General features: G+C 42.8%; 1 protein-coding gene across 8 annotated transcripts in view; it reads right to left on the bottom strand.

Annotated features, from left to right (window-relative positions):
* Positions 1-377: 377 nt before the first annotated feature.
* The window catches only part of LOC125389154 (NXPE family member 1-like), a 37871-nt gene continuing 22769 nt past the window's right edge, over positions 378-15479 (bottom strand). For 5 of the 8 annotated variants that reach the window (XM_048417604.3, XM_048417605.3, XM_085688702.2 and 2 more), the window contains 6 exons: positions 12198-12296; positions 11670-11778; positions 9733-10523; positions 7592-7653; positions 1602-1817; positions 378-1375 (listed from right to left, as the gene is read on the bottom strand). In XM_048417604.3, the coding sequence (XP_048273561.3) occupies positions 840-1375; positions 1602-1817; positions 7592-7653; positions 9733-10523; positions 11670-11768 (1704 nt within the window). In that variant the 5' untranslated portion in view covers positions 11769-11778; positions 12198-12296 and the 3' untranslated portion in view covers positions 378-839. Of the gene's footprint in view, positions 1376-1601; positions 1818-7591; positions 7654-9732; positions 10524-11669; positions 11779-12197; positions 12297-12471; positions 12576-12695; positions 12768-14119; positions 14300-15479 lie in introns of those variants that run through there. The other 3 variants (XM_048417609.3, XM_048417601.3, XM_048417608.3) reach the window with 3 other exon arrangements.

Here is a 15479-nt window from a genome sequence, read left to right as displayed (position 1 = left end):
GTAACAGAGATGCCATAGTCCCCCAAACCTAAAATACTTACTCTCTGTTCTTTTGCAGAAAAAGAAGGTGATTTAAAAAAAAAAATCTCAGGACATAAAGGGACATGTCTGCTCCCTTTAACCGCCCTATCACTTGGTTCAGCCAAGAGTAACAGAAATCATGACTCAAACTATATTTAAAGAATAAAGGTATTGGACTGGAGAGATGGCTCAGTGGTTAAGAGCATTGCCTGCTCTTCCAAAGGTCCTGAGTTCAATTCCCAGCAATCACATGGTGGTTCACAACCACCTGAAATGAGATCTGGTGCCCTCTTATGGCCTGCAGGCATACGTGCAGGCAGACCACTGTATACTTAATAAATAAATCTAAAAAGAAAAAAAAAGAATAAAGGTATTTATTAACAAGGAGATAAACGTAGTGTATTCTGGGATTGTCCTTCACGCCTAGTTTTCTTGGCTTAATATCCCTTCTTTGGAGTCATTGTTCTTAAGTTTGTATTCTTTCGAGACCATGACTCCTGTTTTTAATCAAGGAAACTTTCCCCGTAGCTCAGCCCCCACCCCCTTGATCTGACTAGGTAATTAAGGACAACCTTGAACTTCTGTCCTCCTGAGTGCTGAAATTACAAGCATGTGCCACAGTGCCCCTGCTTGTGTGGTGCCAACAGCAGAACCCAGGGCTTCATGCATGCTAAGCAAGCACTCTTTCAGCTGAGCTGCATCACTATTCCAAGACAGATTCTTTTAAATTTGAGTTTTCTTAGATCCTAAATTGAATAAATCTTTACCGATGAATCACACGGCACGGTCAGTGGATACTGGCTCCAAGGGACGGAGCTTTAGCAAATATAGTTTAAAAACATGGCAATCTGATTCCCAATCACTTGCTCAGGTGGGTGGAGAATATTACTGTGACATGCTATGGTCATGTCCCAGGCATCAATGATACCCACATGAAGGTCTTTGAAAATGTCCTTCATAGTTAGATACTGGATATAACCATGGAAGTCTCCGAATTTCTCCGTATCTATGTACATCTCCCTGATATTCTCTGTCTTAATGATGACTTTAGTGTCGGGGGCTCTGAGGAAGAGTCGTTCAATAGCGTTTCGGATATTGATGGCTCTCCGGATGAAAAGTTCCATGGGAAAGGGTCTGAAGTGCTGGCCCACGGTGATGGCGATGGCAGTATCTTTGTCACCTGGCAAGCGGTCAATTTCCTGAGGAATATAACCGTCATCTATCACAGAGTAGAGATTGACCGTGATGAAAGGATGGCTGTGCTTCTTCCATTCAACCAGAGTGTGCCCTTCGGCATCCAGGAGCACATGCTTCTTATATTGTCCAGTCCCATGAAGATCAAAAGGCTTCAGCTCTGCCAGAAAACAGAAAGGAGCTTTCACTAGAAGATAATGACGAATAAGTGCCAAAAGGGCAACATTTTTGAGTGGGAGAGTAAAATATATATTTAAAGATTCAAACCTAGAAGGTAAAATAAGATTTAAAAAAAAAAAAAAAAGCTTGTCAGAGAGGAAGGAGACCACACTCAAAACTCTGTAAGGTGCTTTGATTCCTGAAAGAATATAAAAACAATTACATACTTTTCGCAACTTTGGGAAAGTATTCGATCCATTGGCGTAGCGTCGAGTCTCCCAGGAAGTAAATGAGTTTCCTTCTCAAGCAGTCATTTATCTGACTGGAGTTCAGCAGACTCTGCTTGCACTGGGCTGTTACCCATCTTCCTTGGAAAGTGTAACCGCTAGGTGTGGGGATCTCCGTTCCGATCTGGCATTTCTTGCCCCTGTTTTCTTCACTCTCTGGTAACAGATATTGGGGACAGCGGTTTTGATGGCATGACTCAAGCAGCCAGTCTCCCCCCTTGGTTCCCCTCCCTCTTTCTTTGTCTTTTTCTTTTTCTAACTACTTAAACTTTTTTTCACTGTTACTTTATTTTTGATTATTAGTTATGTTTTAGGCATCCCAACTCATTCTCTCTCTCTCTCTCTCTCTCTCTCTCTCTCTCTCTCTCTTGTTCAGGCAGGGGTCTCACTACATAGCCTTTACTGGCCTGGAGCTCACTCTGTAGACCAGCCTAGCTTTGAACACAGAGACCTGCCTGCCTGCCTTTGCTCCTGAGTGCTGGGATTAAAGATGTGTGCCACCATACCAGGATCCTCTTATTTTTTTGTAATAATAAAAAAAATAGCAAAAATTATTTATTCTTACAAACAAGCAGTAAAAAAATACTATGCTCTGAAAATTCCTTTGCTCCTCTTGCTCAGTCTTTTGAATGGTTTTGGGTCATCTCAACGCCTCTCTGTTTGTTTTCTTCTAAATCTGCTCATGAGCTCAGAGAGATATTTTTCCCTTTCTTTGCCTTTCCCATTGGCTCTTGGGTGACAGTGTCTCTCACCTGAGTAGTGTTGCAGTAGCCCGCCAGCTGGCATCCTCACCAGCAGATCTTACCCTTACCTCTGTTTCTTCAGGGAAAGAACAAGGTTAATTAACAAAGGCTTGCTACTCAAACTGAGTAGCAGGATTCCCTTTAAGCCCTTTAGGACGAAATGCCCAGCTCAGCGGTGTCTTAGTAGGGCTTTGCTAAAAGTGGTGAGTTGCACCTCACATGAACTAACAATAATCTGAGCTGCTTTCTCCAGTCCCTCTTCCATGACAGCTCTGTCATGGTCTGCCTTCCTGGGCATCCTAGAGGCAGGGCACTTGGAGTTTTATCATAACAGAGCTTGGCTGTTTACATCATGCTTCCTTTGCCATTCTCTCCATGCTGGTATACTACACACACACACACACACACACACACACACACACAATATATATATATAATATATATATATATATATTATATATTACATACATATCGTGTGTGTGTGTGTGTGTGTGTGTGTGTGTGTGTGTGTGTTCTAGTGCTAGGCATGGATCCTAGGGCATCATGTGTGGCAGTCAAGCATCGTAGCACCCAGGTACCAGGTACATACTTCTCTCATAGCCTAGGTTTTGTCCCTTCAGCACCCCTGCACTAATACCCCTTCTTGTGTCAGATAGGAATGCTATAAGAAAGGTCAGCAAGCATGATTTACATGCTTTCCTCTTCATGGACCAGGTCCAAGTGAGCAGGTCTGGGATAATGATGTATAGTGTTGGGGACCACAGTTCCTTTTATCTCGCTGTTCTGTTCTTTCTGATACAGCACCATCCCAGGCCAGAGGGGCTTTATTTTAGTGTCTGTTCAGTCAGGAAGAAGGACAGAACTAGCAGAGGAAGGAAACTGGCTTTGCTTTTAAACACAGGGCCTAGAGTTTTCACGTATCACTTCTATTCACACTCTTAGAAAAAGTTTAGCCGTGGAGCTCGGTGTCCATTAGAAAGTTGCCCATGGGCTGGACTGGAATAAGTTACCAAACAAGGTGAAAGCAGTAGATTTTAGGGACTTGTCATCTCTCTGCATTGCTGTGCTCATGGACTACTTCCTTCAAGGTCCTTGTAGTTTTTGATTGACTGTGTCCTCAAAACAGAGCATTATCAAATGGTTGGACTGTATGGTTAGCCCTCTGCGGCATTGAAAAATTTCCATTTATTTAGTTGTGTTTGTGTGTGTGTGTGTGTGTGCGTGTGTGCGTGCGTGCATGTGTGCCACAATGTGCTATGCCTCTGGAGGTCAGTGGACAACAAGCAAGGGTCAATTCTTTCCTTCTACTGTATTGATCCTAGGCATCAAACTCCTGTGGCTAGGGTTGGTGACAAATGTCTTTCTCTGCTAAGCCATCTTGCTGGTCCCTGCTTGGCCTGCCGTATCCATAGGCGCTGTATCCATGGGCTGAAACAATCATGCATGAAAGGTATTCAGGAAAAACATTCATCTGTACTGAACACGTAAATACTTTTCCTTCCTCATCAGTGCTCCCTCCACAGCACTGGATTATGGTTACTTACTCAGCATTTGCACTGCAGCAGGTGTTAGGAATATTCTAGAGTACTCTAAAGTCCGTAAGAAGTTGTGCATAGGTTATAAGGTTATATGCAAATGATAGGCCATTTCATGTAAGGAATTTGAACATCTACATATTTAGGTATCCAAAGTGGGTCCTGAAACCAGTGCCCCAGGGGCAGCTATTATTTGTAACCTATGGACAAAGTAACAACATGGTGCTGGTGGCAGAATTAGAAAATACACTTAAAATAAACCCTCAAATTCTAGTAATTTAGTTGCCAAATGGAATTTCTTTTAATTCCATTAATTATGTTCCCATTTTGCTGTGGCACAGTTGGACTTCTAGAAGACTTGGCAGTATGGCACAGTGAACAGTCGAACACTGAGTATGGAACCTTCAGGCCCATCATCACTAAATATTTTCTGCTTTGAGAATGCACTGATAAGATAATCTATAAATTTATTTGGATGATAACCCACTATAAACAGACAAATCCTACAAGTTTTCTATAAAACATGTCATGTATAAACTTGTATGCCAGGGCACTGTTTTCTTTTTATGTTTTGGTTTTTATTTATTTGTTTGTTTGCTTTTTTTTCAAAACAGGGTTTCTCTGTGTAACAATCCTGGTTGCTCTGGAACTTGCTTTGTAGATCAGGCTGGCCTCGAACTCACTGAGATCTGCTTGTCTCTGCCTCCCAAGTGCTGGAATTAAAGCCGTGCTCCACCACTGTCTGACTTTGGTTTTCAAGATGGGGTTTCTCTGTGTAGCCCTGGCTGTCCTGGAACTCACCCTGTAGACCAGGCTGGCCTAGAGCTTACAGAAATCCTCCTGCCTCTGCCTCGAGTGCTGGGATTAAAGGTATGTGCCACCCCTTGGGGCACTGTTTTCTTACATTAACTCCTCCACATTTATTTCACTATTAATTCTGATATTTTGGGCATTACGTGGCCAATAATATGCAATACTATCATCTTTCTAATTACTTTAGAGATTGTAGAAGGTGTAGTAATGACTGCAATGCATTGTTCCTGAAATTTTCCAGACCTTAAATCTACACAGCAGAAAAAAATAACAACATCTTGAATTTTGCAGGCAAATGGGTAGAATTAGAAAACATCATTTTGAGTGAGGTAACCCAGACCCAGAAAGACAATTATCACACGTACTCACTCATGAGTGGTTTTTAAACATAAAGCAAAGAAAACCAGCCTACAAATCACAATCCTAGAGAACCTAGACAACAATGAGGACCCTAAGAGAGACATACATGGATCTAATCTACATGGGAAGTAGAAAGTAGAAAAGGACAAGATCTCCTGAGTAAATCGGAAGCATGACGACCTTGGGAGAGGGTTGAAGGGGAGGGGAGAGGCAGGGAAGGGAGCAGAGAAAAATGTAGAGCTCAATAAAAATCAATGAAATAAAAAAAATAAAGGTGTTTGCTACCATCAAAAAAAATTCTTCAAACTTGTGACTATGTTGCTTTCTATGGCAGAAGAAATTTTCTAGATATAACTGAGTATTTGGGCTTGTGATAAAGATTGTTTTGTTATCTGGGTGAGAAGTTGAAGATGGAGGCAACAGGATGGACAAGAGAGACATAGCACGGATATTTGACATGGTTGTAGCTCTGGAGACTGAGGGTAGGCTACAAGGAGTGTGGGTAGCCTCTAGAAACTGCAGAATGTGCAACAACACTCTTCCTGTGAGCCAGGAAGACATGTAGTCAGATGTGCCTTGACTGAAGGCAGTTAAGTGATGGTTTGAATAGAATAGCCCCCATAGACTCATGTGTTTGAATGCTTGGTCCATGGGGCGTGGCACTATTAGGAGGTGTGGCTTTGTTGGAAGAAGTGTGCCATTGTGGGGTCAGGCTTTGAGGTCTCATATGTGCTCAAGCCATGCTCAGTGTGACAATCTCCTTCTGCTGCCTACAGATCAAGATGTAGAACTCGCAGCTCCTTCTCTGGCACCATGTCTGCCTGCATGACACCACGCCCCATCATGACAATAATGGACCAAACCTCTGAACTGTAAGCCACCCAATTCAATGTTTTCCTTGATAAGAGTTGCCATGGTCATGATGTCTCTTCCCAGCAATAGAAATCCAAAGACAGCCTGGAAGCAGCACATTTTCTTTTATTTACATACATCATGTCCCTTGGTGACATCTATAAGCATCCTCCTCTAGGTCACGCTCAGTTCTTCTGTTGTGAATGAGCATCACTCTTTGAAGCACTTCCTTCCCCTTTTGGACTGTGACTTTAAAACTCTACCAGAAAAATGCCACTGAACTCTCTAACATGATGTCTAAGGTTGACAGCAATTTAGACTCTTGCTGTTTCTAGCCTAATCCTTGGTTATATTCTACAATATGTCTACCAGACTGGCCTATTAAACTTGCTCATGACAATTTTGCTCATTACTGGAGTTTATCTGATCGAAAGCTATTGGTGGAAAAGTGCAGGATGACACACTGAACTCAACCACTCTGACGAAGGGCACTTCATTAAAGAGTGCATCACAGGGTGGTCCTCCTCCTCCATCTCAACTAACAGCTACAGAGGCAATTTGAGTTACTCAAATTTAACCGATTCCATGCATGTTTATTACTGACATCTGTCAACTCCCCTATGGTCTTGATGAGATTTATTTTTCTATTTTCCCCTCATTTCCAGACTGCAGGTATCTTTCTGGGGTTAGCCAAATACTCACTGGAAAGGAAGTTCTGCGTATGGCTTCTTCATAGAGTCAATAGGCTGAACGGTTTTTATAACACCAGCTTTCTAAGCCTTTATTTTTCTCCATTTTCCCACAGTGCCTCATTATCTACAAGACCCTCAATAAGTATTTATTGAACAAATGAATGAATATTGGCAATAAATCCTGACATGTTGCCAAGTATATGGGTGTTATTGATAAGCTAAAGTGGGCTTTGGGGGAAGATGCTCTGGAGATTAGGCAGTGTAGATATTCTTTCCTATGTAATGTTGCTTTGTTTTGCCATTGAACATTTAATAACATCAAAATACCATATAAATTTGGTAAGTGGTACAGCTAAATGTTAGAGAAAATGCTAATGGAGATTTAGGAACTAAATCTACATTGGCTGGAGAGATGGTTCAGTCATTAATGGCTAGACTCACAATTGAAAATATAAGAAACTAAATCTCGGAGGCTGAAGCTACCATTATCCATCCAGACATCTGCACAGTAGCTAGGGCACTAGGATATGACTTCCTAGGTGAAAGTATGAATGGCTAGTGTTGATATCTGAAATACTGGGATGAATCTAGGCATAGACAATGTAAGCTATCAAAAGAATATTAAATAATTTCTTTGAATTGGTTTTGATCTGTAACATCCAGCCTGTCAGGTATCATGGATACTTATTAGGAATTGTAATTTAGAAAATTACAATTAATACTGAAAAACCTTTCCCCTGCAAGAGACAAACATCAAGAAGTCCCTAGCGCTGGGTATGGTGGAGCACACCTCTAGCCTTAGCACTCAGGAGGCAGAGGCAGGCAGACCTCTGTGAGTTTGAGGTTAGCCTGGTCTGTACAGTTAGATCCTATCTCAAAAAACGACAGACTAGAAAAGAAACAGAAGCAGTGAGCACAGGGTAGAAGATACTTACTGTTGCATCGGGAGACTCTAATAAAGTTAGGGCTCTTCATCATTTCTACTCCTATGTTGGACCTTCAAAAAACAAAATGACAAATTAGCCTGTTGTCTGTCGTTGCACACAGGCAACATGGATCACCTGCTTGTTAGCGAAGCAAGCATCCATTTTGAACTTCTGATAATATGGCTGAAACTATTATTTCAAAGGTCTCTGAGGTATTATTAATGAAGCAGGTGGGAAGACTTTCCACCCTGCTGAGAGTTCTGGTGAGCACTGGAGCTATTTGTCACACGCCATCAGTGTATGTCTAGAAGCTTTAGATTTTAAAAAAATAACCATAAAATCTGCATTTTTAAAGATTTGCTTCCGCATCATCTACTCAAGCTCATATAATCTTGCCCTTCAATCACAATGAGCCTCCCCGTGTCAGCTTAAGACCACCTAGATTTTTCAATACAACGGACTCAGCATCTTCTCCCTGCAGATGCTCACGTGCTATCATTTAAAGTCACTCTCCCATCCTTTACTGAGGAGTCTGAACTCCTCAGTAAAGGAGTTCAGACTCCTATGGTACCTCCTATGGTACCTCCTATGGTACCACATAGACCTCCTATGGTCATAGGAGGTACCTATGGTACCTCCTATGGTACCACATAGACCTCTTACCACAGCCCCTGCTTCTATTTTTAGCCATGTTTTCTGCTAGTTCACTTTGAATTTATTTTTTAACCCCAAAGACTTGTTTTATGACGGGTGAAAGTCATCTGAAGGAAGGTAGGGCATCTTTTCGACCTCTCTGCGTCCTTAATTCCTATCTCAGCAATTGGTAGAAAGTAGAGTTCAGTTTGGTGCGTGGATTAGTTGCCTGCTGTAGACAAAGGGTAGTTAGTGGTTAGGAAAAGATGGGTGAGTTGTATACTCAGGAATAAAAGGGAAGGAATAGAAACCCAGCTGTGTTCTCACTCACTCAGAAGGGGTGCAGGGGACTGCACACCAAGAGCTCAAGTTTGGATGCCTAGGCAAGATTCTGCAGTGTGTTATTTTTCCATGTTTGGTGTTTACTCTTACTTCCACCAATCATTTGTGTTTGAAAGCTTAAGGAGAAAAAGATTCTAAACTTGACTTTGAAAACTAGGAAAGGAGTAGCTGAGAGTAAGCATTTTACTTTATTGCAAAGCAAAGGAAAAAGAAATGTGCGCGTGCACGTGTGTGTGTGTGTGTGTGTGTGTGTGTGTGTGTCTGCTGCAAAGTAGGCTGCAGTAGGGGAAGGGGGCTGTGTGGGGAGGCTGTAGATTTTGCCTAATTGTAAACAGAAAAGGATTCCAGATGAAATGGTGTCTCAGGGCTTGGTGTCACTGTTCTGAGGTGTGTGGCGACAGTCACCTTTGCAAGTCTTCAAGAAGAAACCATGATGGTTTATTTTTGGCAATGAGGTGTGTTCCATCTCCATGGAGAGCAAGGAGGTCAGGAAGTTAAGTGTCTGTTTGTGAACAACGGGAGATTACATTGGCCGAATAAATGAAAAAGTCTGCTAAGGTACGCAAAGGAGGAGAAGTAGGAGGGAGGGAGGAAGGGAGGGAAAGGAAGGAAGGAAGGGAGAGAGAGAGAGAGGCTGAGAAAGGCAAGAGAGTCCCACCCGCTAACTGTCACTCTAGGGAAGGTGAGGTGAGTTATCTACAGAGCTGTCTGAACTGGCACGGTAACGCAAGACAAGGAGATAAGTGGATGAACAAAAGATTTAAAGAAGCAAACTGTACGAGATGAGATGAAGGAGGTGGAGGATCATGATGCTATCAAGGCATCATTTGGGGGGAGCTGGGACAACTATGAGCCACAGTAGAACAGTTTCACATGGCAGATATTTTGTTAAACCCAGCTCTATAATAAAATAACACGATCGATACAGGTCAGTGCTGGTTGTCGCAGAGAAGCAGAGGTATATACTTCATTTGGTTCCCTTTTATTGGGCAGCTCCTTTTACTGAGCATATCAATAGGAAGGGAAACTGTGGCATGAATAGGGGGCCCAGTAAAGACAACATAGGTCTTACCAGAATCCTGAATGGTGGAAGCATCTGAGGTCTTGCTCAGTATTGAGGTGGGCAGGATAGCTCTGCCTGGGGGAACATCTCATTGTACTGAGAATATACTCACTTCTGGAAAAGAGCTTTCTCTTTGACAGTAAGAAAAGAAACACCTTGCTGCTTGGTGCACACATGGGTCAGGGCCTCACAGGGCATGTGTTGAGGCTTCATACAGTAGAAGACTTCTTCACCGCCACTGTACAGGTATTTGCAGAGTTTAGTGCTTGAGTTTAGGGTCAGGCCACATTCAACTAAGACCTGGGAGGTGCCATTAACAAATTTACCCTTGAAGGCAATTCTGTCATAGCCTTGGTTCCGGGCCCTCCAGAGGGCCGACACTCCTTCACTGGGATGCATGAGAAGAATAGACAGGGCCACCGGGCCCTCCCAGAACAGAGTGAAGCTGACCAGGTAGGTGCCATTGTTGAAGTCTGTCACCTTTCCGGAAGCTCCAGCCTTCAGGGCTGGGGAGGATATCCTGGCCCTCAGGAAGTCCCCACCATACTCCTTCCTGTGTCCCAGGTAGTCCCTAGCTTCCAGCAGCACATCCAGTTTGTCCCCCGTGCAGTATGTGTCTCGAGGGTTGAGGATGGTGGTTGTGCTGTGTGTGGCGCTGGTGGTGGTGTTGAGGTGGGTGAAAGGTCTGGGAGGGATCTGCTGATCTAGCTTCTCCAGGATCGCCCTGATTCTCAGCTCTTTCTCTGTTGGTGACTTGACCGGTGCTGTCATTTTAGGGGTCTCCTGTCTCAGGTTAGTCTCTGTTGGTAACCTTGACTGATTCACCCGCATTTCAGGACACAAGGACTTCATGGAGGTGTTCCAGGAACGGAGGGGGATGCTTGTGTTCAGAACAGACCAAAGCTGAAACGACAAGGCGGGTAAGGCTCTGTAAAAACCGACCTGCTCCCAGCCATTTTCACTCACAAGGAGTTTTACAGAAACGTTAATTTGAAAACAAGAGCTCGGGGAGTAAGAGGTTGGCGGAGGTGAGTTCGCTCTTCCCTAGCCTACGCACCTTGTAGTCAGTAGCTACTCTTTGCTGCTCTCCCACTGGACAGATGGCTGAACGCTTCTCCACTGGTTCAGTTATTGCTAACATACATAATGAGGAAAACTGTCCAGTTGGTTTTATGATACATTTATGATACTAAAACTTGATTAGTATAATATAGGGAAGGTAAAGACTTCTCCAACCCGTGAACATGGCTTTTAAATTCTTTCTCTCCAAAATGCTATTTGCATTTATATATATTCATATATATATACATTTTTATATAATATTTATATAAATATGTCTAAACATGGATCCAGAAGGGAAAATATATCAATATAATTTATGATTTAGTGAATTAAAGACAAAATCCTCATTATGCTTTAACTTAAATGATTGAAATTGCAGTTGTCAATGTTTTTTATTTTTGCGACAAGGATTTTGTTATACAGTTCAGGCTGGCCTCAGACTCACAATCTTCCTATTTCTGTCTTCTGTGTGATGGGATTACATGTACCTGATATTTAAATACAGGAATGCTATGAGGAAAAACATGACAAAACATGGCTGAATTCCTAAATAAATTTCTAGTGGTAAGCCTTTCCTAATTATCACTTAATATTGAAAAACTATAAGGCATATTGGTTACTAAAAATAGCCGCCGCATGGGTAAAGGTAGTAGCAGACTGGGCTTAGAAAACTAAGCATACACACCCAGATTCAGTGACAAGTCGTTATTTAGTGATATGGCAGTTGGTGGCCTGACCAAGAGCCATTTCGGGTGCCCGAGAGAGGGACAAGACAGGTTAAAAGGCCGTAAGGATGAACGAAAAATGAAGAAGTAGTGACAGTCAGTGTCGTCACCCTCTGACACCCCGTAAATAGATGAGAGGAGAAGGGAGCTGAGTGGGAACGGGAGACTTGTGAAAGGAGCTGAGGAGATAGCTCACACAGGTAGCAGGAGATAGCTCACACAGGTAGCAGCTTCTGGTCAAAGTGGGAGATTGCGTTCCTACCTTTGTGGGATTTTGAGAAATTTCATGGATTATCCAGGTAATTACTAAAACGGACATGAACATTAGCAGCATTTTCTTACACAGTATGTTTGAGAACATGGTCCGTTCCCTAGGAAAGAGCACAAGAGAAGGCCTCGAGGTGAGGAGGGGGTCCGTCTGCACTCTACTGTCGCCCTGTGACTTGTGTTTTTGAGGCTTGACCGTCTGCCACGAGCCGTCTTGCTTGTTCTTCTGTCTTAATAAACAGCTCCTTTCCTACCCTGCCAACTGTTTCCTACTCAGACTTTGGTTTGAAGGGTCCTGCTTCTCCTGGCTCCTGGAATGGAAGCCAGAGGCTCACTGTATGCACTCTCCCTGTTCGTCTCCTACAGAAACACCCTACTTTCCCTCACCACAGTCTCAATGAGAAGCAGAAAACTTAATCAGCCAGCAGGTTCTTTGCAGCATGGTGGGGGGAGGGGTGAAACCGAAGCTAACTGATGGGACCCTAAGATTATGCGTATGTTACAAAAGTAATCTACAAGATACCTTTAAATAAACTTGATCCCGTCGTGATTCTTGTTTTGCTGAGCACCAAGTATGAATCTTGAAGTGGGAATTCTTTTGGGGGAAGGAGTCTAAATTACTCTGTATAAAAGACAAATTCAGCAAGGTTATGTAATGCTTGAGGAAAGGGAAAGAGAAGAGGGAGAAGGGGGTGTTGAGGGGGTAAAGGACGGAAGCAGAGGGAACTAACCAATAGTAACGGCTACCCACTCCTTCTGATCACGCCCATTTCTTGGAGAACGAAAACAATACTCACCAGATGCAATGTGCATATTCCTCTCCTCTCTGTTTCTTATTAATATTTTTTTGGGCTGTCTGAAAAGCTTTTGGATGGGTGAATTAACCCGATAGGTTCTAAAAAGATTCCATTTGCATCTTATTGGTACAGAGCAAAAGCAGAAATCCAAAGATAATAGACTTTGAAGAAATGATTATATTCTAAAGAGACACTTAAGCTATCAGACTAGGAAAGCAACAGACCTTAAGAAGTTGGAAATTCTTATGCCATGAGAAGAAAAGCCTGGGACAGTAGGAGCAGTAGGGCTCTTCTCCCTAAAAAAGACACAGTCTTACAGCGACAACAATGACGTGTCAATGGTGGGCAGGGCCACACCTTGACTTGACTGTAGTATGCATGCCCATAACACTCTGTTTTACTTTACGACCTTGACGATTGATATCTGTGTGGCCACTGGATGTCTCTGCCCCTCTTTTCAATATCTCTGCATCTCCCTCTGAAGCTTATTGCTATTCTTTTGACTGTTTGCACTGACGTCTCAAGGATGGGTGGCTGAACTTGGCTGCTTGGGGTATAGACGGTGACTTCAGTAACAGAGTCTAGAGAAAAAAGTCACGTTAGAGCTAGATGTTTTAAGCAAGATGCGATGGTCGGTTGCAGCTCATCCTAAATCACGGTCTAGTGATCAAGCTGTGACTTGCCAATTATGGAAACACGGTGCTTGAAGGAACTTCTAGAAGGATTGAATTCTGTGTCTGGATGGTGTGGAGAGGAAATGAATGAATTCGGAAGAGAAGAGAACACAGCTGATTTCATCTGTGTCGTTCATTGTACTGTCCAGTTGATATTAAACTACTTCCTGAAAACCAAAACCTGCCAATTAATAAAGCCTTGGAGTCAGCTCTGCCTCCTCATTGTAAGACTTGTACCCATTGTGTACGGACAAGCATAATGCTTGTGGAATGAGTCCAAAAAAAAAAAAAAAAAAAGCGACTCCCAAAATTTTTTCCCACTTAAATTTGTGCTTTTTAAGAAAGTATAAGAGCATGTCTGGTAAGGCAACATGTCAGTCAAAGGCCTCCCCACCCTAAGACTCACCTAGGTTTTCTAACTTTTAGGTGAATTTTTTGGTTTTGTTTTGTTTTGTTTGTTTTTTGTTTTTCAAGACAGGGGTTCTCTGTGTAATAGCCCTGGCTGTCCTGGAACTCACAGACTCATCTGCCTCTGCCTTCCAAGTGCTGGGATTAAAGGCATGTGCCACCATGCCCGATTGGACAAATTTCTTAACGCTTGACTTACATTTGTTCTGACTTGCGCTCTTCTACCTAGAAAGTAGTATACACAGACAGAATTTTACCAGTCCTGAAAAAAAATCATTACAATTTTACGACTTCCAGATTTCCAACCAGTGTTTCATTAAATTTATGCTTATTTTGCTTATTTGTGAATGTAAAAATAAATATCAAATATTTATCCTATATGTGTTCAGAAGATGAAGTATGTCAACAAGGCCAATGAAAAAACTGTTTATGAACGTTAGATGCCAGAAGTAGAAATGCCACATCCCTGTCAGCCTTAGAATATGCCTTCTTCTTCCGTGTGTCCCCATCATTGTCCATGGCCTCTTGCCTTCATCCCACCTGGATGGACACCTTCCAGTACCCACCATGCTCTACGCTAAATCCAGAAAACTTTGTTCAATCTTGAGCTTAAATACTGGGTTTTCTTCCCTCTGAGATCCCTTTCGTCTTACAAGCATACTTTGCCAGTGTACGCTGCAGGATGCCCCTTTGTGACGTTCCTCGATGATGTCAATGGACATTCTAGAGCAGATTCCTCACATAATAGAAGTAACTACAGACCACAGTTCTTTAGAGGCTTAGAGCTGGGTGACCGCATGTATTCCTAGGAGATATCTCACTAGCTTACCTTACCTTGAGCTCTGCCTATCCAAATGTCCCCAGGCTGTCTCCATTGGGAATGCTCAAGGGCAGAGGTGTGCTTAACCTGCGGTATGCTAGCCTATAAGCAACACTGTATACATTGCTTCTTAGCTGAGACCCTTCCACTGTGGATACATTTACATCCCAGAAATGAATAGATCTGAGTTTGCCCTGCTCATAGGAATTGCCAAGGTCAGCCTGTCCTGTTAGCCAGTTCTCTGTTGTCACTGCCTGCCAATTCCTCTCCCCGTCCATGTGAATGATGTCAGCTATCAGAAACACGGTCTTTCTTCTTGACTCTGCTCCTAGAGTCTGGTCCTCCTCAGTCACTATAGCACCCATGTGCAGCCTGGAGAGGTCGTCTCTCCTATCACTAGTGATGCAAACTTAGGTCTGGCATATGGCATCCCAGTCACACTACAATTCCTGGTCTCTAGTGTGCTTGTGCACAGCCAAAATATTCGTTCTCCTAAGTGACTATAACTAGAGCAACATGACTTGTCTCTTCCAGCCTTTCTTTGTGCTAAACTACGGCACACAGCTTCAGCAGCAGCCTTGTTTTGATTGTACCATATGATGGGAATATCTTGGAGCATAAAGGTCCTTAGTCTTATTTGTTCCGAAACAGGGCCCTCTTTGGTTGTCTAATGGAGCCTAGGGACCTCTTTTATAAATGACATTTTCAAACATATAAAGTAAAATATAGATAATTACAGCCAAACTCAACGATACCGAAGCACAGCAATTAATACTCCAAACAACTGAGCTTCTTATTTAGTCACACATCAGTTTCCCGTCAGCACAGCAAACAACAAGCAGGCAGGTATGATGCTCATAATAATATCGAAGCATTTACAAGCATGGGGTGGCATTTCAAGTCTTTCTTTTTTTATTTTTTTAATCTGTATGGACTCGGGGGTTTTGCCTGCGTGTATGTCAGTGTACCACATGTGTGCGGGACTCGTCCAACACCAAGTTTCTGTAACTGTTCAACTAGCCAGTTCCCCCATTCCGATCAAACAATACCCATGACCCTGGAAACAAAAAGGGAAATTGCAATCCATATTCCCTGGCTTGGAGAGA

Source organism: Myodes glareolus, chromosome 4 (assembly GCF_982192425.1).
Source record: "Myodes glareolus chromosome 4, mMyoGla1.1, whole genome shotgun sequence".
NCBI classification, from domain to species: domain Eukaryota; kingdom Metazoa; phylum Chordata; class Mammalia; order Rodentia; family Cricetidae; genus Myodes; species Myodes glareolus.
The sequence above is the reverse complement of the archived record's forward strand: the minus strand, read 5'-3'. Positions and strand labels throughout refer to the sequence as shown.